This window comes from Passer domesticus, chromosome 3 (genome assembly GCF_036417665.1).
Source record: "Passer domesticus isolate bPasDom1 chromosome 3, bPasDom1.hap1, whole genome shotgun sequence".
Classification (NCBI taxonomy): Eukaryota; Metazoa; Chordata; class Aves; order Passeriformes; family Passeridae; genus Passer; species Passer domesticus.
This window is the reverse complement of record NC_087476.1, coordinates 115,767,591-115,790,737: the sequence shown is the minus strand read 5'-3', so window position 1 is coordinate 115,790,737 and position 23,147 is coordinate 115,767,591. Positions and strand designations below refer to the sequence as shown.

The 23,147-nt window shown below is 42.4% G+C and overlaps 1 protein-coding gene across 2 annotated transcripts in view; it reads right to left on the bottom strand.

Moving 5' to 3' along the window:
• The window catches only part of ENAH (ENAH actin regulator), a 120,935-nt gene extending 97,821 nt beyond the window's left edge, over positions 1-23,114 (bottom strand). Inside the window, exons 1-5 of one of the 2 annotated variants that reach the window (XM_064415379.1) lie at positions 7,971-7,995; positions 7,756-7,811; positions 662-729; positions 482-560; positions 6-82 (exon numbers count right to left, since the gene is read on the bottom strand). In XM_064415379.1, coding sequence (XP_064271449.1) covers positions 6-82; positions 482-560; positions 662-729; positions 7,756-7,811; positions 7,971-7,980 — 290 coding nt within the window. In that variant the 5' untranslated portion in view covers positions 7,981-7,995. Of the gene's footprint in view, positions 1-5; positions 83-481; positions 561-661; positions 730-7,755; positions 7,812-7,970; positions 7,996-22,015 lie in introns of those variants that run through there. The other variant, XM_064415380.1, reaches the window with a different exon arrangement.
• Positions 23,115-23,147: the final 33 nt, after the last annotated feature.

The window sequence follows — 23,147 nt, the reverse complement described above, 5'->3', positions numbered from 1 at the left end:
CAAACCTGTTAATCCACAAGGCAATTAAAAAATTTGTCCTATGCATCCAAGATTTTATCTCCATTGTCTCTTCTCCTTTATTCTGTAAAGAAAAATTTAGTTTAATGTTAAATTCATTATTATGGTTGTGACAGATGGGTATAGAAACTATGGAGTAATTGCAGAAGGGTGGTCATTAGCAGGGAAAGACAGAAATGCTTAGTTGGAAACAGTGATCTTCCATAATCCATCAAAATGCCAAGATTGCTGAATATTCACTTCAAAAGACAGATTCTTTGCTGATATTTTACTTTACAATGCATTTGTCCAAATGGGAGTACTGTGCAGAATTCTGGTTTCTGGTGTCTTTAGTACACCTGAAATAAATGCTGAAGGATTCCCATGCATTTGCAAAGCTTACTGGGAATCTTTGTGCAAGAAAAGGGAAGGGTTGGAAGCTATGACCACGTAAAACACAAATCATAGTCCACATTCAGAATACCTGGCTGGCAGCACCCAAAAGGCTGGAAGATGGATCTGCTAATGTCATGTTCTCCCTCTGCACTGCCTGCTTAGCTCCTCTGGGATGGAAGGGAAGACAATGGCAGCCTTTGGCTTCGTGCCTGTCATTGCCATGACACTTCCATACGTTCCCTTCAGCACTGTGTGTGTCTCCCTTTACCTCTCAGCAGCAGCAGCATCAGTTACTCCACAGGAAACGTCTCGAAATAAGCCTTTCATTCGAGGAGTCTGCCAAAATGAAAACACTTTTAGAAAGAGAAAACTGATCCGCTAAACAGAAATAAATCTGAAATTAACTGAAACCAAAATCACATGTTTCCCCCCTATGCCCCCACCCAGGTCTCTGGATGTTGGGAACCTTAAGCTCCACTCTGAAACTAAATTAGACTCGCAGTCTGAAAACTGACCTCAGAGTCAAACTTTGGTGGAGTGGCTTGAGATGATGTGTTCTCTACTTAGATATAAATGCACAACTTTAGATCCCCTGTTCTCACAAGTTGTTTCCTAGAAACAAAATCTTATGATTTTCCATTAAATTAGATTGTGTATTTTAATTAATTCTCTAGTCTTTCTCTGGAAGCAAAACATCAAATAGAAGAGACATCTGCACTGTTCTAATTGACTTAAATAGAAATAATGAATGTGCAACCTTTGGGTTGATTGGACACCTGGATTATTTCTCACCAAGAAAAATAATACATCTATCCACAAGCAAATTTTCAGGAGAGAGAGTGTGATAATTTCATCAAAAAAGCATTAAGTTAAAAAAGAGGGCTAGAATTACACACATTTACTGAGTAGAGCCTCTACTCCATCCCCTGTTAGGGCTTCACTTTGAAGACTGAAGTGAAACAGTAACAGTTTATTTCTTTCTGAGATTTCCATAATAGAGGAGAAAAGAGGCTCTGGTCCATGTATTTAGCTATAGACTATCTAGGAATTCTTCTGAGTAAAACACACCAGGATTTGCAGTTACCACCTTTATTCCCTCTGACAGAAATCATTCCACTGAATTTTTTTTTTCCAAAGACATTTGGTTTACATTTTATTAAAAAGGATAAAGCTGTTGTTATATCTAGAAAGCAAGAAGCCTTTCCAAAAAAGAGTACCTTGAACCAATTTTTAGAGAATACAGACCATTTACTTCACAAAATTAAACTCTTGTGTTTGGAATTTCATGTACAAAACACAAACCTTGGGAACAATTCCCATAAGGAGTCATTTAACAAGCTTCATTATGTGGAAAGGGTATAAAGCAACCAAAAACCTAAAATGGCTGCTTGGTATTATATTGTTCTGTGACTGCAAGCATGATTTACAACAATGCATTTTCTGCCCTTGTTTCTTTAGCTTAGTGCTGAATTATAAATGAACAACCGGATCCTGGCATTCTTCTAGTTCAAAAATAAAATTAACCTGTTTGAGGGACACTTTTTTAACACGTTCAGTCAATTAATTCTTTATAAGGAAATGCTTTATTTAAAGAAGAAATACCCCAACCCATCTCAGACCTTTCTGTTTTGCTCTTAAATGAAGAGTAAAGATAGCTGCATGTAAAACCAGGCCAAACAGTTCCATGTCAGTTTGTTTGATAGAGTTTAATTAATTGTGGATAACCAATCCACAGAAAGGGCAACTGGTTTGCTTTGGCTTGATTTGAATTTAGAGGTGCAGTAAATTTGTCCACTGATGTAGGTATTTGACAAGGTGAAGTTCTGCAAAATCAGGTTCAGTCCGCCCGACAACATGAACCTTTCTGTCTGCTCAACACTTGTGCACCATATCTGTTATTAAATAATGTACACAAATGCTGCAACAAACGAATCATAAATAATTACTGAGCATTTTTTTCAAATAGATGACGCAAGTCCCCGCCTCAGGGGTTTGCTGTCTACCTCAAAAATGGGCTAAAAAGATGGAAAATTATACACAACACCAGAAATTAGCAGAGGTCTGGTACTGCTCAGTACTAAAGGCTTGAGAGAAGATGTTGGTATGAAGGAAGAGGAGGCAGAAGTGTGAAGTTCAAACCACGAGCACAGAACACCAAAAAGCCATCCAAGGTTTACTTTCATCCTGGGTGTGTTCAGAGAGCTGCTGGAGGGAGAATCAGCAGGTAGCCAGTCCTTGCTGTATTTCCAGCTCTGTCCCAGCTCCACCTGAATGTTTCTCATTAAACAGATGCACATCTAGGAAGGTGTGACCAACCTAAGAGATGCTGCTCTGTTTGCAGGCCCCCAGCTGGGCATGGAGCTTGTCCTTGTGCCTTTCCAAAAGCCTCAGCACAGGGCTGTGAGTGGCTCAGTGGGGCATTCCCAGGGGTTAAGGAAGACTGGAGGAGAGGACTGTCCCAGCACTTTGCATCCTCTGACCACAGCCATCAAAATAGCTCTCAAGCTGTCAACCACAGCCCTGGGGAACAGGGAAGGTTCTTCAGCTCTCTCCTTGTATTACAGGCCTGGATTAGGCTGATTTAGCCCTTTTTTTTTTTTTTTGTAAATAAGGCATCAGGATCTGCCAACAACATTCCTCTCATTTTATCTGATCTCATAAGAATTATTTTTAGTGAGAACTGGTTTGCCCTGAAAGAAAGCAATTCTCTAAAAAAAGCTTTGTACACTTAAGACATATGGGACAGAAGGAAGCCTGCATCTAGCATTGCTTTTTTCTTTCAGTCACCAGAAAAACCCTGAAATTGCCCTTTTTAGCAAAGAGAAAAGATAAATGGGTTCATTCTGAACCAAAATAATAGATATGTCTTGTGCCATTCTTGACAACCTTTTCTGAAGTCTCATTAGCTCACAGAACATGTGCACAACTCCTACCTCTAAGAAATCTACACAGGTGTAATTCCACCGAAATAACAGTTGAATAGCTGTAGTAGAATGAGAGCTATTTTTGTCACTTCTCTCACAAAAATTAATTGAAACAGATACTTTATAGAGGTAGCAGCAGCCAGTCCTCCTTTCTGACCAGCTTACAAGCACTGGGGACATTGCTCGGGGTCATCATACTCTGTATTTTGGTGCACAGACTTAGTGAATGGCATGCATGTTATGCTTACTAAGCTACTTTGGATAAACATGGAAAAAATCTAGTGGTGTAGTTGTCACAGACCAAAATGGTTTCATGTGCTATGTGATTTGAAGGGAGATTCCTTTGCTGTGTGTCATTTACCTTTTATACATTGCTGCTGAGCAGTATTTCATAACCATTCATTCTTTGGATGCCCACACTGACATTGTTATATACATACAGGCAGAGAAAAATGGGAACTGTGCGTTCTTACTCCACGTCACATTGGAGTCCACAAACAGCTTTATTGCTCTTTACCATGTTTGGGAACAAAGGGAAAGGGATGACCGATGTCTCACAGCAGAACAATTTCCTTCTCACACTTGGAAAACAGAGCTCCTCTCTTTTACATATGGTTTGTGTACACATGCATAGCCTTGGGACATGAGGATCTGAGGAGGAAAACCTCTCGTGTTTCATATGTAAATCAGTGACAGCCCTGGTCATGTGCTAAATGATAAATAAGCTGGCATGGTGGAGTCAGCAAAAACCTTTCATGCTTTAATTTTTAACATCATTTCTCAAGCCATGATCCTGCAAGTCATAAGGGTTTTTGAGTAGGCTGGGCCCTGTCATGAATGAACTGTTGGCATAACAGATACAACAGCAAACAGCTTTGGGAAAAGAACTGCTTGTGTCTCTGTGGCATAGAGCACAAGACCCTCTCACTGATTCCTGCCTTTCCTGGCACACCTGGAGTGCACTCACTGTGCCCCAGTCACTGGGAATTCCTTAAATACATGGGGAGAGGGTGATGATATTTAGAGTACAACAGGACTTGAAGTTAATGTGGGATCTGTTTTTCCTTCCTGTCTCCTGTGGCACTCTGAAATCACCCTGTGATGCCTCTGTGTCTCCATTTCTGCCTTCATGGTGATAATTTCCCCATCCCAGGAAGTCTGAGAGCCTGTAAATGTGTTTAATGTGAACTGAGGTCGTTGGTTGCAAGTTTCAAATCAGATGGAGCTATTTTGTACAGGAGGTTGTGACATTATGGTTAATAAAGATAAGGCTTCCCGTAGCTGAGGTTTTTACACTCCCCATTTAATTCACTGTTTTCTTGCTGAATGACAGTATTCCAACCTTAGCAAGTACTAATGATGACAGCTGAAAGTTACACTGCTGGGTATCCAACTCATGTCAATACTTTGGAATAAATCTAACCCAAGTAACCCATGCAAAAATGAAGGCTACTGTATTGCCTTAAAAACATTCACATCCTTTCCTGTGGTAATCCTAGGCCATCCTTACCCCGAAGGAGGGACGGATCACAAATGCTGATATCAAGGATGCAACTTTTACTGTTCCTTTCAGAAGCCTCTCAGTTAGACCAAACCTCTGCCCATTGCTTTTCAGTCATTCAGTAAAGAATGGGCAGGCTTGGATTAAACTTGTGTGCTGTCACAGAGAGCAGGGTGGAAATGCAAGGGCAGCAGCCCTGTGACAAGATATTTGGGGTACCTGGGGTACCACAGAGCTTGGATGCAAGAGAGCCTAGGATGAAGTCTCAAAGAGGGAGCTCCTGGCAGGTGGAATATGAAAATGTTGGGGACTAAAACTTGAGGCTGAAGGAGACTGAGAAACAGGGATGGAGACAAGGAGATGTAAGGCTAAAAGGGCTAAACTGGGAGTGTAAGAAGGAAAAGCTAGAGTAAGTAGGAGTTGAACACTTCAGAGTTGTGTTAAGAGCTGACAGTGTGCCTAGATGGGTTGATCCCAGAATCTGGAATAGAACCCAAAATTTCTGATTTGCATATTTTTCTATTTTTCCTACTGAGATCTAAAAAAAAAAAACAAAACTAAAAAAAACCCCACCAAACCAACAAACCCAAAAAAACCTAGGATGCCTTTTCGCCTTGCAGCCTGCACAGGGATGATACCCTACTGCACAGTGAGAGTTGTCCATGAAACTCTGCTTCAATCTGTGGATCTGGAATTCCTTCCAATGAAACAAATGGAACTGAATGTAGTAACATGTGAAAGGAAACCAACTTTCCTCCCTTAAAAAGCTAAGAAATTCCTCGATATACATGTGTTTGTGTGTATTTATATATGCACACACACATAAAGTAGTGTGAAGGGAACTTGTGATGTCACTGCCTTCAGAAAGCAGGAAGTACAGGAATACAACAATTGCAGCTCAACCATTGCTCATCTGCTCTGAGCACTTCCATTTTTATCCAGTCTATTTCTTACACCTCGTGCAGAGGCTCCTCCAAGTCCTCTGGTGCTCCACAGTTACTTCAGCCTTTTATTCTTGGGAAGGGTTTGGGTAGTGGTAGTCCCTAAGTCAGAGATCCAGTCTGTTCATGGCCTACTTCACCATCTAAAGAATCTGGACTGTAATTCCATAGCTGGAACTTTTCACTGCAGTGCTCAAATAGAATTCAACCAACCCCCAGCTTATCTTGCTGTTCTTCCTACTCTTCCTCCTTTTATTTTTTCTTTGCTTCTTGGGTTTGGGTTTTTTTCACACTTTTTCAACAAAAAAAATGAAAGCATTCTATATTTCTTCATCACTCTTTTCCTTTCCACCTCTTCTGTTTCTGTGCTTCTTTTCCACAATTAGCTCTTTTTTTTTCTTCATTTTCATTTCCCTCTCCTGTCACAAGGAATGAAGCTTGAGCCTGGATCTTGCATTATCTTAATAATTATTTGAACCTGTATTACGTCTTCAGACTAGTCACAAGAGTTAAAACTTTTTTTTAATTTTTTTTTGGTATAAAAACTGATCCTAGGCAGCCTTCCAATTATGATATCAGTCTCGTAACGTTTGCCTGAATTTGCTGACATCCTGAAGGAATGATCTCAAGAGGTGTATTCTCCTGGCTGAAAAGGCCAGCAATGACACATCAGTCAGTGTTAGCCTGCCCACAGCTGATTATTTTGGGGGTTGGAATGGTGCAAGTGGAGAGAATGGAGCCCCCCAAGAGGCAAGATCTGGAAACAGCTGGAATAAAGATGTGCAGGAAGGATGAGGGGTTAGGAAAAGAAAATCTGAGGAGAAAAAGGAGGAGCTTAAGAGCCCAGAGGCAGAAGGAGCAGTAGCCTAGAGCAGAGATTTTCTGAGTGTGATGGAGAACAGGAAAATAAGAACTGATTAACTTTTAGTTATAAAGTAATTTTAATCCATGAAAAAGCCTCCTGGTGGTATCAGAATGAGAGCCAGTGATAACTGGGGAGATTATAATGAAACACCATAGCCTGCTTTCTTTTCTACTCAGCTCTGCTCTATCATCTTCTTATCCATCCCTGTTTTCCCTGCCTAGACCTGTCCAGCTCCTACAGGAGTTAACAAAGAGCTTTGCCATCAACTCCAGGAGGAGAACAGTTGTGAATTATTGTAAATTGAGGCCAGCCTTGGCAACAGGCTCACAGAAGGACCAGTTCCACATCAGGAAGCAGAGGATGTTTCAGTGGCAGTGTTAATGCACTGCTGAGCAATAAAACTTCTGGTTTCTGGCATACTTTGGAGCAACATGACAAAAAATTGCAGAATCCACAATATTATCCTACCCACAGTTTTCTACTGACCCTAATTACAGTTCTGTTGCTCAAGCTATATAATTTGATTTTCAACAGCACACCAAAAAGGCAGGAGCTCAGCAGTTCCCAGAGCCATTGCACAGTTTGCTGGACAAATGTGTTCTGCTTCTGGTCAGGACTTAGGTGAATAATTAATTAGGAAGTTAGATGCCCAAACATGTGTCCAGTAGGTCTACAGAGCAAGAACAGTTAGATAGGGCTGGCATGCCTGGAGGCCACTCCTAATGTTGAAAGTTGCTGGTAGCTCTTTTCTCTGACGGCAGATGACAGATCTAGCGGAGGCCACAGTGTTCTTGCACTTTCATTCCAAGTGTAATTTTCATGTTTTCAGAGATAACCAAAGGACTAAGCACAACTGGTGTGCTGGCACTTGGCCCTCGTGCATATGACAACAAAAACAATGCTGGAAAAGGAGATACTCATTTTACTCACCATGTGCATCTTGTTTGGACCTTAAAGCATTTTGCCTTTCTCTTATTTCCATACAGGTACATTTTTGTTTATTTTGCCATTGAAGTCCTCAATCTTTTTTTTTGTCTAATTATTGTTGACACACAGTTGTCATACACCAGAGCTGACTCTGCCAGATGAGCATTGCTGTGGTTCAGTCCAGAGCTGCCACCCCCAGCTAACCTGTCCTTCTGAAGAAGCCTTCCACCCGATGCAGCAGGAAATCTTTGCTTCCACCCCTGCAGAGACATCAGTGCAAACCCAGTCAAAAATCCAGCTAAGGAGCAGACAATCAGGCTTTCCATGAGGAAACTGAGGTGTGACAGCTCTTTGCACCCAAGGTTGCCTGGGTGGGAAGCCAAGACAGCCACTGCTGTAGCTGCTGCAGCAAAACTCACCAGAGCTCATCTCTCAACAGGGAGTCATGTTCTTGGCATCAGTGGGAATCAGGCTTCCTCTGACTGAAGGGAAAAGTAGCAAGGGACATGATTTGAGATTGCTACTGATTTTGTTTCGCTTTCAAAGGCAGCAAGATTAAAATTTGAATTCTAATTATGTGCCTTTTTTTTAAGGCACAGCAGCTAACTAATTCCCATCAGTGCTTTCCCTAAGATCAGAAGCAAAGTTGTCACTAAAATATATTTTTTCAATTCCAAGCCAGTCATATAAGTACAGTGCCTAAGATGAATCAGTTCAATGGTGCTCTCATTCCGTGTTTAATAATAAAATAAAACCAAAAATTACTAATGAAATCCCAAATCCTGCAGGCTATTGAAAATTGCAGACTATTGTCTGAGCTTGCACTCTGACCCCAGCTTATGTTTGTCTGCTGAAGCACAGTAAGCACATATGATATTATAGAGCAAATAAAACACACAATTAAGCCAACACATTCAGGCAGATAAAACTAATGAAAGGTTTAGCTCTTCTCAAAAATAATGTGCTCAGTAGAAGACAATCTCTTGAAGCACGTGGAATGTCTTAACATAATACATTTCCATGCTTAGATTTTCAAAACTGCAAAATACAGACATTTATAGATACGTGTCTCAAATGCAAAATAATCTTTTTGGAAGGAGTAGACAGTATCTTTTTCTGACACACTGGAGGGGAATAATGTTCATTGTTTATGCATTTTCTCAAGCAGTGGAATTTTGCATGGCTAAACCTCACTTCATCAGATGTATATCAGTTTAAATTAGCTCAAAATCCAACTCAACATTCATTTTTAGATCACAGTCTTCAGAGGAACTGATTTATCAGGATGCCTAAATCCAGATGCACTACAAATAAGCCAGGAAAGACAAATAAGCCTCTTGGCATAAAACAAATGAGCCAGGAGGAAAAAGAAACGTGAAAAAAGGAACAGCTTAGGGAAAGTAAGAAAAAACCTGCCAGTGGGAAGAATGCAGAGTTTGAGATTCCAGACACTACCCCACTTGGATTTCCTCATGTTCTACCTTCCCTCCAGCCCTTCCTTTTTTATTTTTATTCTTTTTCCTTTTTTAACCGTTGCCTCCTGGACCACCTTCCCTGCTCGCATCCATCAGCTCTCCAGTTTTGCATTTGCATTCCTTTTGAAACCACATCTCTTTAACAAACCTTATAAACCATTTGGGATGCCTGAATGAGAACAGTTTGGAAGGACCAAAAGGCTTTGGGCATGGTCTGAGCAATGGTAGCTGCCTGGGTATGCTTCAAGCTCCCAACAAATACAAAAACAATCACCCCCAAGAACAGGATCTTAAAATGAAAGGCAGTTTAGACCCTTATCATCCCTCTGTCAGGTATATTGGTTTGCTGATAGTGGAGCTGTGAAGACTTTGTAGATGAGGAAAGTTTATATAAGAGGGAAAAGTGAAGGAAAATTGAAATGTTTGTATGATACCAGTCCTGTCAAGAAACAGTGGCCAAGTGTTAGAATAACTACCCTTTGAGAACCTGGGGATTAAAGGTAAAGCACTTCTGGCCAGAGACCAGGCTTCCTTAGCTGGGGAACAGCCCAACAGAGAGAAATCCTTTTTCCTGCACAAACTTTCCACTGATGATGGCTAATTTACCTGGTACTTGGTTAAAAATTTAACATATTTGTCAGGTCTGACTCAGTTCTTATTCATCACTATTTAAGAACACAACAGTGTCTCATTTCCACCCATGTTCATGTAGTCTGGCTTGTACAGGGAGGTAAATGAACTCAGAGAAGTTAGATCTCAGATCATGTAGAAGAAAGAGTTCTATCAGGTAGCCCAGAGTGTAAGAGTCAGTGCCACATATATTACCATTATACACTGCATTTCATTTTGCTCCTTTTGTTTCCTATCAGACTCCCCAGAGGCCTTAGTTTGTATTCATTCACTCTCTCAAACGTCTTCCCAGATGCTCAAATCCCACTTCTGTTATTGCAGTTTCTTTTAAATTTGTCTGGATCCCTTGTGCAGAGTCAGGACTTTACTGTTCCTTAGCTCAGCATTCTCCTGGCTGGACTCCAGCTCAGGTAATTATATCCAGAGCTCTCTCAGACTTCTCTCTCTAGCTGCCTTTGGAGAAGTTATTCTTCCTTTTCCTTTGCAAGCTGCTTTATAACATTGCAGATCCTGGGAACTGATGGGATGTGTATTTTGGAGAGGCTGTGCATTATGCATTAGGGGTGAACCAACACCTTCCTCAGCGGGACTGAAAGTACTGACACAGCTTCCTTTCTTTTTCATTTCAATGCTATTTTAAGTGGGCAGTTGTCACACCAAGCAGAAGCTGAAGGACAAAAATTTGGTCCAGATGAATCTGTTGTTGCTATTTGGATGTGGAGACTTCACCCTCTAATTTCCTATTCTGAATCTAGCCCGGATTTGTTCAATAGATGTTCAGTGGCTTATGTCACTTGAGCCGGTTGTCACAAGATGCTCACAAAAATAGATTCCTCACTTTTTGGGAGAAATATCAATACAGAGGCTAAAGAGAGAGCAAGTACTGCTAGAGGTAATGCTGCTACATCAACCAAGAGGCAAACTACAAAGCAAAAGCAGTAGAAAACTTAATCTTGCAATGCCTCTGCTCAATCAGCAGTTCTCTCTTTCTTATATTTATCCAGTGCTAGGGCAAAGACAGTTCAGGGTATCCTTTCCAATGAAAAGGATTCATATAGAATCACCAGGAGTCTAAAACATTAAGAGAGAAAAAATATTTTCCTTCTTAACTAAGAAGCGTGAACCATAAAGTTAGGCAAATTTCACAAAAGAAGATATATAGTAAAAAAAAAAAAAAAAAAAAAAAAAAAAAGACAAAGAATTGTAATTGATCTCCTAGACACTGCTCATTTCCTGCAGGATGTGGCCATGAGAACTGGCTACAAGTACTTATGCAAGCTCATGTAACTGCTCACTGCACTGCAGTTCTTCCAAGGCAAAGAAAAGGATCTTCACACATCAAACAAGTAAACTCTGATCAATTCTCCCTCCCTCACCTTGGAGGAATTTGAGTTGTTGCTATCAGCAGAATTTTAAGCTGTTCCCTAGTCTGGGCAGAACTGCTGCACTCAGAAAAATCTTGGGAAGACAAATGATTCAGGAGAGGTCAATCTGTGCTCAGGAGAAGCTTAAGAAATGCTTTCCTAATCTAAACTTGAAGGTTTTACTTTCACCATGGGCCATCTCTCAGGGGAGGATCACCAGAGAGCAGCCTCATCTGCATGGCCTCACTTGGAATGGAGATTGGACCAAATTAGCTCCAGAGGACCCTTCATGCTTGCTCTGCATCCACAGGGAAATCCTTCACATCACAGAAATTCCTACCAAGGAAAAACAATAAAAGAAGCATCCATCAGATGAAAAAGTAATATAAACTATATACAATATATTTTTGTTTTCTTTTCCTCCCAAATCTACAAGTTTTAAAAGCTGCCAGGTCCAGCTCAGCTTTTATGTTAAAAAATACCATTTATACCCAGTGAGGCCATGACTGAACTTGGATCACTTGCTGATTTGGGTTCTCCAGAGAAGGCGGAACCATCACAGCCTTCATGTGACGATGTCCAGCCAGCTGAGATGGTTTCTGCACTTGTCCCAGAAGTGAATAGAGGGGAAGGGAAGGAGCAGGGGTCTGTAGAAGTGTACCTCTGGAAGTTTAACTTGGCTCTGCTGCAGAGTCAAGTTAGCACAGCCTCTGTGCAGTTTTGATGGCAGGACTTGGCCAGTGCACAAACAGCTGGCACTGAAGGTTCATCTTCCTCCCCCTCTCTAAACAGCCCTTTCATGCAAAAAGAAATTGACCCCACTGTACTCAGTAACATTTTTATCCTCCCTCCCCTGCAGTTCAGGGGTATGTGAGCAGTCATAAATCCATATTTAAAGTGCTGCTGACTGCTTTAGAACTTGGGCAGTAAAGGAAATAAAGTAAGCACATAAGCATGTAGCCCTTGCACTGTTAAACATGGCATCCAGTGCTGGGGATAACTAAAAGCATGGTTGACTAAGGAACTAAATAAAACTGTAAGGCACTACAGTATGATTTATATCACATGAGTTTTTCTGTAATTTTTGTAAGTGGAAACCAGGAATAGGTGCAGGACAACAAGAACAAACACATTTTAGGATTCTTACTGCAATCAAAGCACTGGGGACAAGGAAGAAGTGAAAGTATACAAACATACTTGAGCAAGTATGGAATTTTTATTTTAATTTTTATGAAGGAGAAAAATCCACAATATAATGGTATCCATGTAGAATGGAATTCTGTTGGCTTATATTATACCAGATGATTGATGATGGTGCAACATAAATAGGTAATGAGCAATGTAATCTGTATTATTTCATGCTTGTTTATTTTCCAGAGGTGATATAAGAATAAAGTAAATTCTACACCTTCATAAACTTCAGCATCTGTTTCTTTTTTCTGTTTGAAAACTTTAAACATCAAGCAGGTTTTGGGACCTGCAAGCAAGCAAGTAAAAATTGCTTCCTCATGTCCAACCCAGGATTTTCTCATTAGTCATTATGAGTAAAGATGTCTAATGTAAGAACAGCAACAGTTTAATCTTCCACAGAACCCAAATATTTCAAGTACCTTGCTAATATTACCAGGTGATTTGCACTGAACAGTGATATGGATTTTATCAAAGAGAAGCAAAGGCACTGTTCTCTTTATGGAAGCTATGGGTCAAATTTTCAAGAGCACTGCAGGGACTTTACACACAGGGGAAGCACACCATGATATAATCCTCACCTTATTTTAGTCCTTTGGTAAAAGAGCCTCAGACTGCTCCTGTACATTTCTGCAAATGCAGTGACAATCTCCTGTTCCCAAAATTTGTTAGGGCAGCTGTGTATTTTCCTAAAGAAAATGCTGTCAGAGAAACTAAAGGAATGCTTGAACTACGGCTTTACCAGGAAGTCCTTTTTGGCTGTGTGATTGCAAACGTTTGTAGATGAGTGAAACTGTTTTGAGTCAAACTTAAAAAAGAACGTGGAAATAACCATTAGCAAGCCAGAGGTGTCTGTGAAGATCATAGAGGATATATTGAGGGATATTAAGAGAGTGCTGAGATTCAGCTGGGAAAGATCAAAGAGAGCCAGATAACAGCCAGGGGACATCAGAGTACCATGAAAGTTGCTGAGGATGTAGGAAAAGCCTGTCTAGTGCTGTGGGACATAAGGGAAGCTGAATAAGATATGTGTGTCAAGAAACATCCCAGGGTGATACAGAAAACCAGAGGACACATCCTCATGGCACAGCTGTCTGAGAAGGCCTCGCAGTGGTGTGAGATGCCAGCCTGAGGATGATGAGGAAAACCAGGGAAGGTTGAGAATTGCTGGGGACACAAGGCAGTCAGCTAACAGGAAGGAATGTCACTGAATGCAATCACATCTAGAAGGGCTACAGCTGCTGGGTAGAGCTACAAGGATGTTTGAAATAACAGTCAGAGTGTCCCTATTTTATGGTGAATAACACATGATGCTGGACACCAGTGACCAATAAAGTAAAATTAAGAACAATTAGAAAGATACCAAGAAAAACACATCATATCACAAAATAGGAAAAAAAATCATTGCTAGAGAGCATAAGGGAGAATCTGGAAAATGCTTTCAGCAAAAAGCTCCTCAGCCTTAGGAGCCTTCTTGGAGCAGCTGCTAAGCCTGAGGAAGGCTATAGCATGTTAGGGAATGAGAGAGCAACTGTAAGGTGCCAGAAACAGTGAAGCAGATTGTGAGCTGAATGACAAATGTGTAAGTCGCTGGCTGCTATAAGGGGCCGTGGTGTCAGGAAATGTTGGAGCCTGCTGTGCTGCTCCTGGAGGCATCCAGGAAGGATGCAAGTCAAAGAACACTGTATAGGTTAAATAGCAAGAAACATCAGAGAAGGCCATGAACACCTTTAAGCCTGTTCAGCAGAGGGATCCAGACTAAGGCAGTGAATTGCTGGAGTGGCCACATAGAAACCAAGGCAAGGCTGTGATCTCCCAAAGACCCAAGATACCAGGAAAAAGGGAAAAAGCTGGAGAAACAATGCAGATTGACAGGGGGACTGAAGAATCCTGCATATAAACCAGGGACAACTGAAAGCTCTGAGATTGTCAGGAAGCACAGGGTAAAATCACAGACTTAACTCAGATGTCTGGTTTCACTGTTTGACTAATAGAAGAAAGATGTGACCCAAGATAATCCTGCCTGCTTCTTTTTGGGAGAGCAGAACAGAACCCCTTTCAGTACTGTCCTAAAGCAATGAATGATTCCTGCTGAACAACCATACAAGGCCTTGTATGGAAAATAGCTATCTATCCTATGTCATTGTATGTGTTTAAACTGGGCCTTGGAAACCACACGAGACCAGGAGAGGAAAATAATCTCTTTGGGACAAGGGAAAATCTTAAAGGACTAAGTTGTGCTTAGGTCTGTGTGCTGGTGCAAGGAGCCCTTCTGCCCTCCTCAGCACAGTTACAAGCAGGTAAATATCCCCAGTCTTTATCATGAGTTTATAAAATACCGAGAGATAGAAAAGCAGTGTGGAAAATACGTTTTATTAATGCATTCATCTAACTCCAGAGCACTGGTCCTAAATGGAGTAACATGGCCAATGTATTTATAATTCACGGTGCCAACTGGCTCTGGAGCAATGCCTTGCTGGAGCCTGGGCAGAGCGAGGCCCTCAGCCCCCATCTGGCAACCCAGTTTTACAGAGGAGACACTCTGGAACCTGCTCCTTGCTGCACATCTTCCCCAGGGAATGCCAGGCACCAGGACTTGAGCAGCACAGCTCCTCCCTCTAGCACAGCTCAGCCCCAGGAGAGCCACTCTGCAGCCTGAGTTTGGACGGGGAGGTGCAAGGGGGAAGAAGACAAAGGGTTATTTTTTGTCAGATCTGCTGTGGAAGGCTGAAAACAGCCAGGTTTCCAACCTCTTTCCTTTGTTTGCCTTAGGTCTCCCAGTTTCTATATCAGGCTCTGGTTCAGCTTCCATTAGCGCTTCCTCATCAACACCGCTAACAATGGTTTCTTCACTGAGGGTATCACTAGGATTATACTTACTGCCAGAATCCTCTGGCACAAAATCACTGTCTGAGTCAGAGCAGAGAAATAATTAACCCTCATGATACTTCTCTGAAGAACGAACAGAACACCTAATAAGATTTATGGGACATCAAACTGATGCTGCTCCTAAGGAGAAAAGCATCTGCTGGCTGAAGTTGTCATCGCCACCGAGGAGTGAGGAGGTTCCTGAGTGGACACAGGAGACATCCTCACCTCACCTTAAGGCAACCTGCATCCCCCTAATTGAGTTAGTTACCTTACATGTCCAAACAGCAAACCACTTGTTTACTGCTCTGGCCCTGGATTAGATCATGGTTTCATTTCCTTAAAAAAAAAATCTATCAGAGTCAATGGATTCTCATCTTCTGTGAAACTGGCCAGGGTGCAGGAAAGTAGGGCAAGACAATCTTACCTGAAATTACCAGCATTTGATTTGCAAATGGCCTTCAAATACTCCTGATCATATCCTTGTTATGTAAGAGTAGATTTATCATTTCACTTACAATTCCAGAACTGAAATAGAACAGCTGAAAAATTTTCCCCACATGTGGACAAGAGTATTGTCCCACAGAAGAGAAATAAGCACGAAAATATATACAAATTTGCAGGCTTTTGCTGTTTTCAACTCTAGAGACAAGAGTTTTCCTTCCCTCCAAAAAGCAATCAGTCACTTCAGTGGCAGACATTTGCAACCAAAACTAATTAACTTTCTAGGTCCAGAAGGATCCCCTCCCAAAAGCTGGTAATATGTCTCAGCAGGGTAGAAAAAGGGTAGTACAGTCCTAGCTGGCTGGGAGGGAATCTCTGGAGAAGTACATATGATACAGATTTCTGTCTGCAAAAAACCAGTAGTCTGCTAAGATCTGGAAGCCTCAAAATCCTTTCACTTCTGCTGGGAATTTAGTTCAAAGCAGCTGCATGTAAATTTTGCATAGCAAATGCTACACTGGCCAATCTTTCTCATTATTCTTGTTTTTAAATCAACAAGAATAAACGAAAGGAAGAGGAGCTTGGTTTAGGGCAGCCTAAACTAAACTAAAAGTGAAAACAACCCTAAGGAGAGAAAAAAAAAAAAGAAAAATATTTGAAATATGTATGAGCAACTGCACTGCCCTGCCTCATCTCTTTGTGCTGCATAAAGGGGACACAGATTGGCTGAATCTTTTATACAAAGAGATCTGGCCACAGATTCATCAGAAGGCATGCAGCAACCATTCCCAGTTCCTGTCCCTCCCAGCCAGGAGCGGGTAAGAGGCAGGGAGACAAAGCAGGAGGATCAGCAGCAGGCTGGGAATTGCCTGAAGGCTCATCATCTTTCTCCAGGCCCTAGAAGAGTGAGAGCAGTGAGTATTTCCTCCTCATTCACATCCCTTGCATAAGTGTTTCTGGTATCTGTGTGACCTCTATACTTCTGCCTCATCTAAAAGAAAGGGGAACTTCGTCAGTAATTCCCAAAGGAGGGAGATCACTTCAACCTTTGACTTACTCACTACTCATTAAAAAAAATTAGATCAGTAAAAGTTGCTAATGGAGAGAGAAAAACACCTCAGCACGAATGCAATGGTTAGGGCACATTGTAAATCTTGTTAGGAGCTATCCCTTCAACATGAAATTACAGCCATGGCATGGAATTTATGGAGATATTCTCCCTGCCCCCACTCCTAAACACCACCTAGGTCTCCTTTCATATTTTTAATCTAATCCAAATCTTTTGAAAACGCTAACCTTAGAGATTTGATGTTAAAATTCCTCTGCAGACCCAAGCCAACTAAAGAGCCAGGTAAATCCTTGCAATCTCCATGACAAGGGTCTTAACAACAGCAGTATGTTGGAAGTGAGGAAGCCCTTCCCAGCACTGATCCCAGCTCTTGTGTATGCTTTATGTGGGTCTGTGAGCCCAGTACTACCAAAGCTCTGGATCAAACACCTCTTAGAAGAAGCTGTCGTGCTGCAGACATCCAAGGAATGTGTGTGCTTGCAGTTGTTCCAGGAACTGGCAACACAAATGTCAAGCATCCATTTTGATGCTAATTTGATCATAATTTGGACCTCCACCCTCACCAGGCCTTGACCAAGGACAAAGACTTGAACAGAGGAGCTTGAGGAGCTTGCAAGGTCTTTATTCTGCTGTGCATTCTTGGCCACAGCTGCTCAGCACAAAGTTCTGCTGCTGTGAGTCTGGGAAGAGGTAAACAGGGAAACAATTCCTCTGCTGCAGCTTCCCAAGCTATGCCAGCCAGGCTGCCCAGCAGGCCCATGTGCTGGAGTCCTGCTCTGCCAGCAGCCCAGGGGATGGGAGAAGCTGCTGATTCAGATCCACTCCTCCTGCTCAGCCCGTCCTACTTCTTGTGGAAATTACCACCTCTTGAGATCTGCCTGCAGAGTAGGCTCCTGTGGACACCCCCTCAGCTACTTCGGTCAACCTGGGCCAGACTTAAATGGATTAAGTAGGAGGTTTTTGCTAGCCCAGTTTGATTGAAGTGGGTTGAGGGGTACTTACACATGCATTTCTGCAAACATATCCTGAGAGGGCATTAATCCCCAGGAAAAGGCAATGAATAAGTAGCAGGGACTACCAGCTCTTGTACTGCCACAGCTAAATCAAGAGTCCACTCAAATGAGGCTCTGTGAATTCAGGGACAGGCATGAATTTTCTTTGCAAACAGTGAAAGCTAATATTTCCCACCAGCTGCAGGTTGCTGCTCTCACAGCAGCACTGGGGGAAGGGGAAGCCTGTTACTCTCACTTGAGCAAGAAGTTGGCAGGGTTCACCTGCCAGGAAAGTTCAGGCCTTAGCATTACAGCTGCTCTGTCTCCCTTTCTGTAGGCTGAACTGAGGAGGAGGCAATTTCCATCTGATCCAGACTCAGACATGTAGCTCAGAATTAGAAGTCAACTTAAGCTAAAAAATTCGGAAAGCCCTTCCACCCCAGCTGCAGTTACACAGCTCCAGAGGATTTGGGAAGGTATCACTGTAAGCATCTAATCTCTCTTGCCTCTTCTGGTGCTTTGTACTCAATTACGTCAGCCACGGCAGCCTGAACAGCACAGGTAAACCAGCCTTAAGTCATGCCTATCAAATAAAAAGCTTTGCTGCTTAAAGATTAATGTAAGAAATCAATGTGCTTGCAGCGTGTGCCAGCAGATGATCTAAGCCCATCTTAAGCAGGCTCAGAAACTTCACGTAATGGTGATACAAAAATCTATGAGCAGTTAACGCTAAGACTGTCTGTCTGCTTCCAGAGTGCTTCAAATGCTGGTTCATGAGCTGGCTACCAGATGTGCTCCTCTTTTCCCTGAAGGCCATCACGAGGACTGCTATTTCATTCTCAAATCTCAACAGCCAGCGTGGTGACAGCAGAGAGGCTGCTCTCTAACATATGTCTCCTGCATGACAGCACATCCATTTGAATACCTTGTTATGCTGTAGGAACTGGAGTGACCACTTAACAGGAAGGGATGAATCTTTCCAGCTATCAAAACTGAGCAGCTTAACAAGAACACTGTCAGAACAGCATCCAAAAATGAAAGGGCAGTTTCTGTTCAGGGTAGAACACGGCCACAGGCAGGGATGACTCTCTTGCCATCCACATACCTACACTCCCTAACGAAATGAGATTAGACCATATTAAATTACATTGTCTTTTCTGATGTTAAAGCAAATTAGGGAACAATGCTGCTTTGGGCAAGGTCATTGCTCAAGTGTCTGGCAAGGGTAGATCACGGTGTGCCCTGATCAGGGCCGTGTTTGGAGTGTGGTCCTTTCACAGGAGCAGGGGCACTGGGGAAAAGGAAAGAGGATAGTGACAGGCATCCAGGTTTTACCCTGCCCTGAAGCTGTGACTGGGCTGTGACAGGCACCAGGACAGTGCCCTGGAATCCTGCTGCCCACACACAGCCTTAACTGCCACGAACTGTCTTTTAACAACAAAGTGTCACCAACATTAAATTATCCTGTTAGGACAACATGAGCCTGAATCACTCTGTAAGATGCTTGTGTCCAAAATAACAGAAAACTGGTATTGATGTAATTAACTGTGTATGGCTCAACCTGGCAAAACCTTCAGCCAAGCTGCGTAAAACATAAAACCCCTAAAAAGGAGCCGCGTGCTTTGTGCTCCTTCAGGAGCTGTGGAGTGAAACCTGTGGCTCAGACTGGCGTGTTCCAACCCATCCAGGAGCACAAAGTGCTTCTCACTGCAGGCTCGGTTCTCATGGGCACGGAGACTCAGAAGCCAGGGAGAAGTCAAGAGCTGGAATCTCAGTGTACTCGAGATTTATCTTCATCCCTATGCACATAAATGCCCTTTCAAAGGAAAAAAAAAATAGCCCCGTGCGATTAAAGTCTGCATCAGTACAAATCCCAGGCTGGTTTAGACCATACACACACAAGAATGGAATGTATAATCACAATGCCTGGGATTCTCCTCAACTTTGCTAAGGGCTGGGTTGAAGCTATTTTGAAAGAAGCAACTACATCTCCTTTAAGCATTAAGCACTCTTGGCAGTAATAATTGCCTTGTAACTAACTCCTCATTAGCACTCTCAGACCTGAATTACTGCGCCGACTTTATGTTGCTCCCGATCCAAGAACAGGATTATCATCCCGGCACCAAAGTCTGCTCTTAATTATACTGTTACAGATACAGAAAAAAAAATCCAACGAAATAAATGGAATTACTCTGGATTTCGAGCAGCATAACTGAGATCAGTTTGTCCCACTGTTTCCCATGTAACCCACAATTTAGCATGATAAAGCACAGTGCTCCATACAAAGCTTCCTTTAGCTGGGAAGACCAGCTTGTTTTACCCACCAGTAGTATGTCATGGTGACAGATAACTATTTTAATGAATTTAATACTCTTATCTGAATTCCTTATCCAGGAGAGAAAAATAGTTAAAAAAATAAAGAGAATATGGCACCTGCTTTAGATAGAATAAAAGCATTAATGTGAAGAACAGGAAACCAAATGTCTGACCCTGAGTGATGCTAAGCAGCTGCAGCTTCCATGAACTTTGCAGGAGTTTTAAGATCTCCGTGGATGATATTTTAAGATCTAATGCAATGCTTTCTCTACTATTTCATTTCAGTTTGTCATTAGTGCAAAGGAAGACACCAGATAAAACACCTGAAGAGATCACCATGTACAATCCAGGTGCCTGAACACAACTTTACGAAGCAGAACTTGCAGTGGCAATGCATGTAGGAGCTTGATCAAAGAGAGATAATTAATCATGTACATACAGGTTGGATGAGGGGAAAAGGCCTGAGGAAAACCCACATGAAAAGTCTTCATCACACAAGCACTTACATTATTGCTTCATAGCTTTTTATGGCCTTAAATCCAAGCAAAAAAAAGACATTATCTAAGGTGGTCTAGGGAATACAGCAAGGATATACAGAGACAGACTGAGGAAAGGGTAAATGAGGTTTTACAGCATTCCACATTTCATTTGCAAGTGATGGAATGGGCCGTTAAGACCGTTGGAATGATTTCTTGCATGGCAGAAAGCAGAAACTCAAGAAAAGAAAGCAAGATAAGTATGTATGTTTTAGCAGAATTCTTACTAACTACTAAATTATTATTGGCTGCATACCAAACACTCCACACAGTGGTAAACAACTGCTCATTTTATTTCACTAAACAAAAAGCCCATTGAAGGATTTCTACTATTACTGCACTCACTGGAACTCACTTGAAAAATACAGTTTTGGACATACATCAAATACAACTTACAGCTGAATAGCTGCAGTGGTCTGACTTCCTTTCCAAACATGTCAAGAAAATGTTCTGTTCTCCAGGCAAAGGGAGAACAACAGAGCGCAGCAGTGCACTAACTACAGGTATCAGACATTCCCTGGGGCTCAGAAATAGCTTCTCTTCTTAATTGTGGAGAGTTCAGCAACTGGCCCTGCTTTCAGGGGCACTGGGGGCGGGGGTGGTTTCATATCCAGCCCCTCATTTTTGGTGGCAATCCAGCAAAACCAGTAGGAATTCCCATATTCTGTCTTGCCACCAAAAAAGGTACATTTTCTACAGCTGTGGCAGCACAACAGTACATAAGGCCACACATTAAACTAGGAAACCAAACTCATCTCAGTAAAAAAAAGTGTTGCTAAAAATGGTGCTGCTTTTAAGCCCAGCATCGGTTTGATTCCCAGTGCAGAGTCATAACCAGTTGTGGCAGCACAGTGTGGGGACATAGGTGGTGGTGGCAGTGGCAGGGGTGACAAAATCCTTAAGATCTGTAGCCAGGAACAGGTTATGCAGAGCTGTGTACCAGGCTGGAAAGAACTGTCATTGTGACACATCCCATTTTCCTCAGAGGCAAGGCCAGTTATGAAATCCCTCTCTGTTCTTTGTCCTGGCTGCTGCAGTTTGTCACCTCCAAAATTGTGCCTATAGAACAGTTTTAGAAGCTGCATCCTAAAATGGATCATGGAAATCATCTAGGTTATGGGAAAAAAAAATACTACAATGGGGTTATTTTCTGATCTTGCTCTGTTGCATTAGCTCAGCTGCAGAGCTAATGACTGGGCATTGGCAAGCTCCTGAACCCCTTCTGTGGCAAAGAACACACAAAAGATCCTGAACATTTGAGTCAAAACTAAAATCCTCTCTGAAGTGCTTATGACTGGACAGCCCAAAACTGAGGCTCTCTCAGAAGGTAAACCCGTGTCCCACTTGAAGACCTGGACCCAAATTTGGTGAATGATGCCTCTGCAAAACGTGTGTTACAGGGTTTGTGCTCCCTTTCCACGTGTTTACATCCCCTACATGTCTGTACAACACTACCAAATGCAATTCTTACTCTGCTGCTATAAATAGCTACTCAAACTTAAGGAGAGCAGAGAACCATTCTGTCCAGGCTGGGTTCTGTGTCTGGGATGATTGCTTTAGGCTCTGTCCATAAACCTATCACCTGATAATCTGTTGATTCTCAGCATCTCTGAGGACAACTCCTGTAAATCTGAAGCTTGGTTCTGTGACACATCAGTGCCTAAACCCTGTGAGCAGTTCTGGAAAGAAAGAAAGAAAAAATCCTTAAATCTTTCCACCCTCCATAGCCCCCACTCATTGGTGCAAAGCCCTTTACCAGAATTGTTTAGACCACAAAACACCCACAAGTCACAATTTATGAAGTTTGGCAGCCTAATCACTGTAGACTTTTTCAGAGTACATCCCCACAGTAACAATTATTTTCTGCTTTACTGACTCAGGGAATTTCATTCTAGTTTTTCTCCCCTTACTTCCCATCCACCCTTTTATTTCTAGGCCACATTTCTTCATTCTCTCTTGCACGAATTGTGCCTTTTGTGGCCAAAAAAAGGCCCGCAGCTATAGTATTTCCCCATGTTGCTAGTGGAGACTGCAACAGCCTGCATAATTTGTCCCCTCAAATGCAGACCTGCCCTAAACCTTCCCGTTTATTTGTCTGGCCACACTGGTGAGTTTCGAGCTGTTCAGTAAAACTTGGAGCTGTGAATCATTGCCGGGAGCTTTTGGGTTTTCAGTGGACCCCTGTGAAATAGAGAATAGAAACTGCAAGTTTTCCGTGCTTGTTGTCACTGCAGCAGTGGCACAATTCGTGTGACACGAGGCTCTGTGTCTGGCTGCAGGCTTTGTTCTGAAAGGGCACAAAAAATATCGCAGGCAATGGGATTTTAAAAACGTACCAGGAGAAATCGCAGATCTTTTTTTTTTCCACCCTCATTTGCTTTTTGAAGGGGATTTTTAAGTCAGCTTTACGTAAAAGCTTTACACACACACACGCCTGAAAAGCAGACTTCCCTGACATTCCATGATTTTATCCTACGCCATTCAGCCTCTCCCCCAGAGAGCAGCTTCAGTTTAGCGACGCCTCAGCACCCCTCAGCAAGGCAGAGCAGGGAAGGCAGCGAGGGGCTCCCACACATCATTTTTGTTCCAACCTCCGGCCTCAGGCGGGCCCTTCCAGCCTGGGAAAACCCGGGAATTGCTCCAGCCGGGAGGGCCGGCCGAGCGAACAGAACACCTCAGCCGCACGGCCCTCACCTCCCGCCGGACCCCCAGGG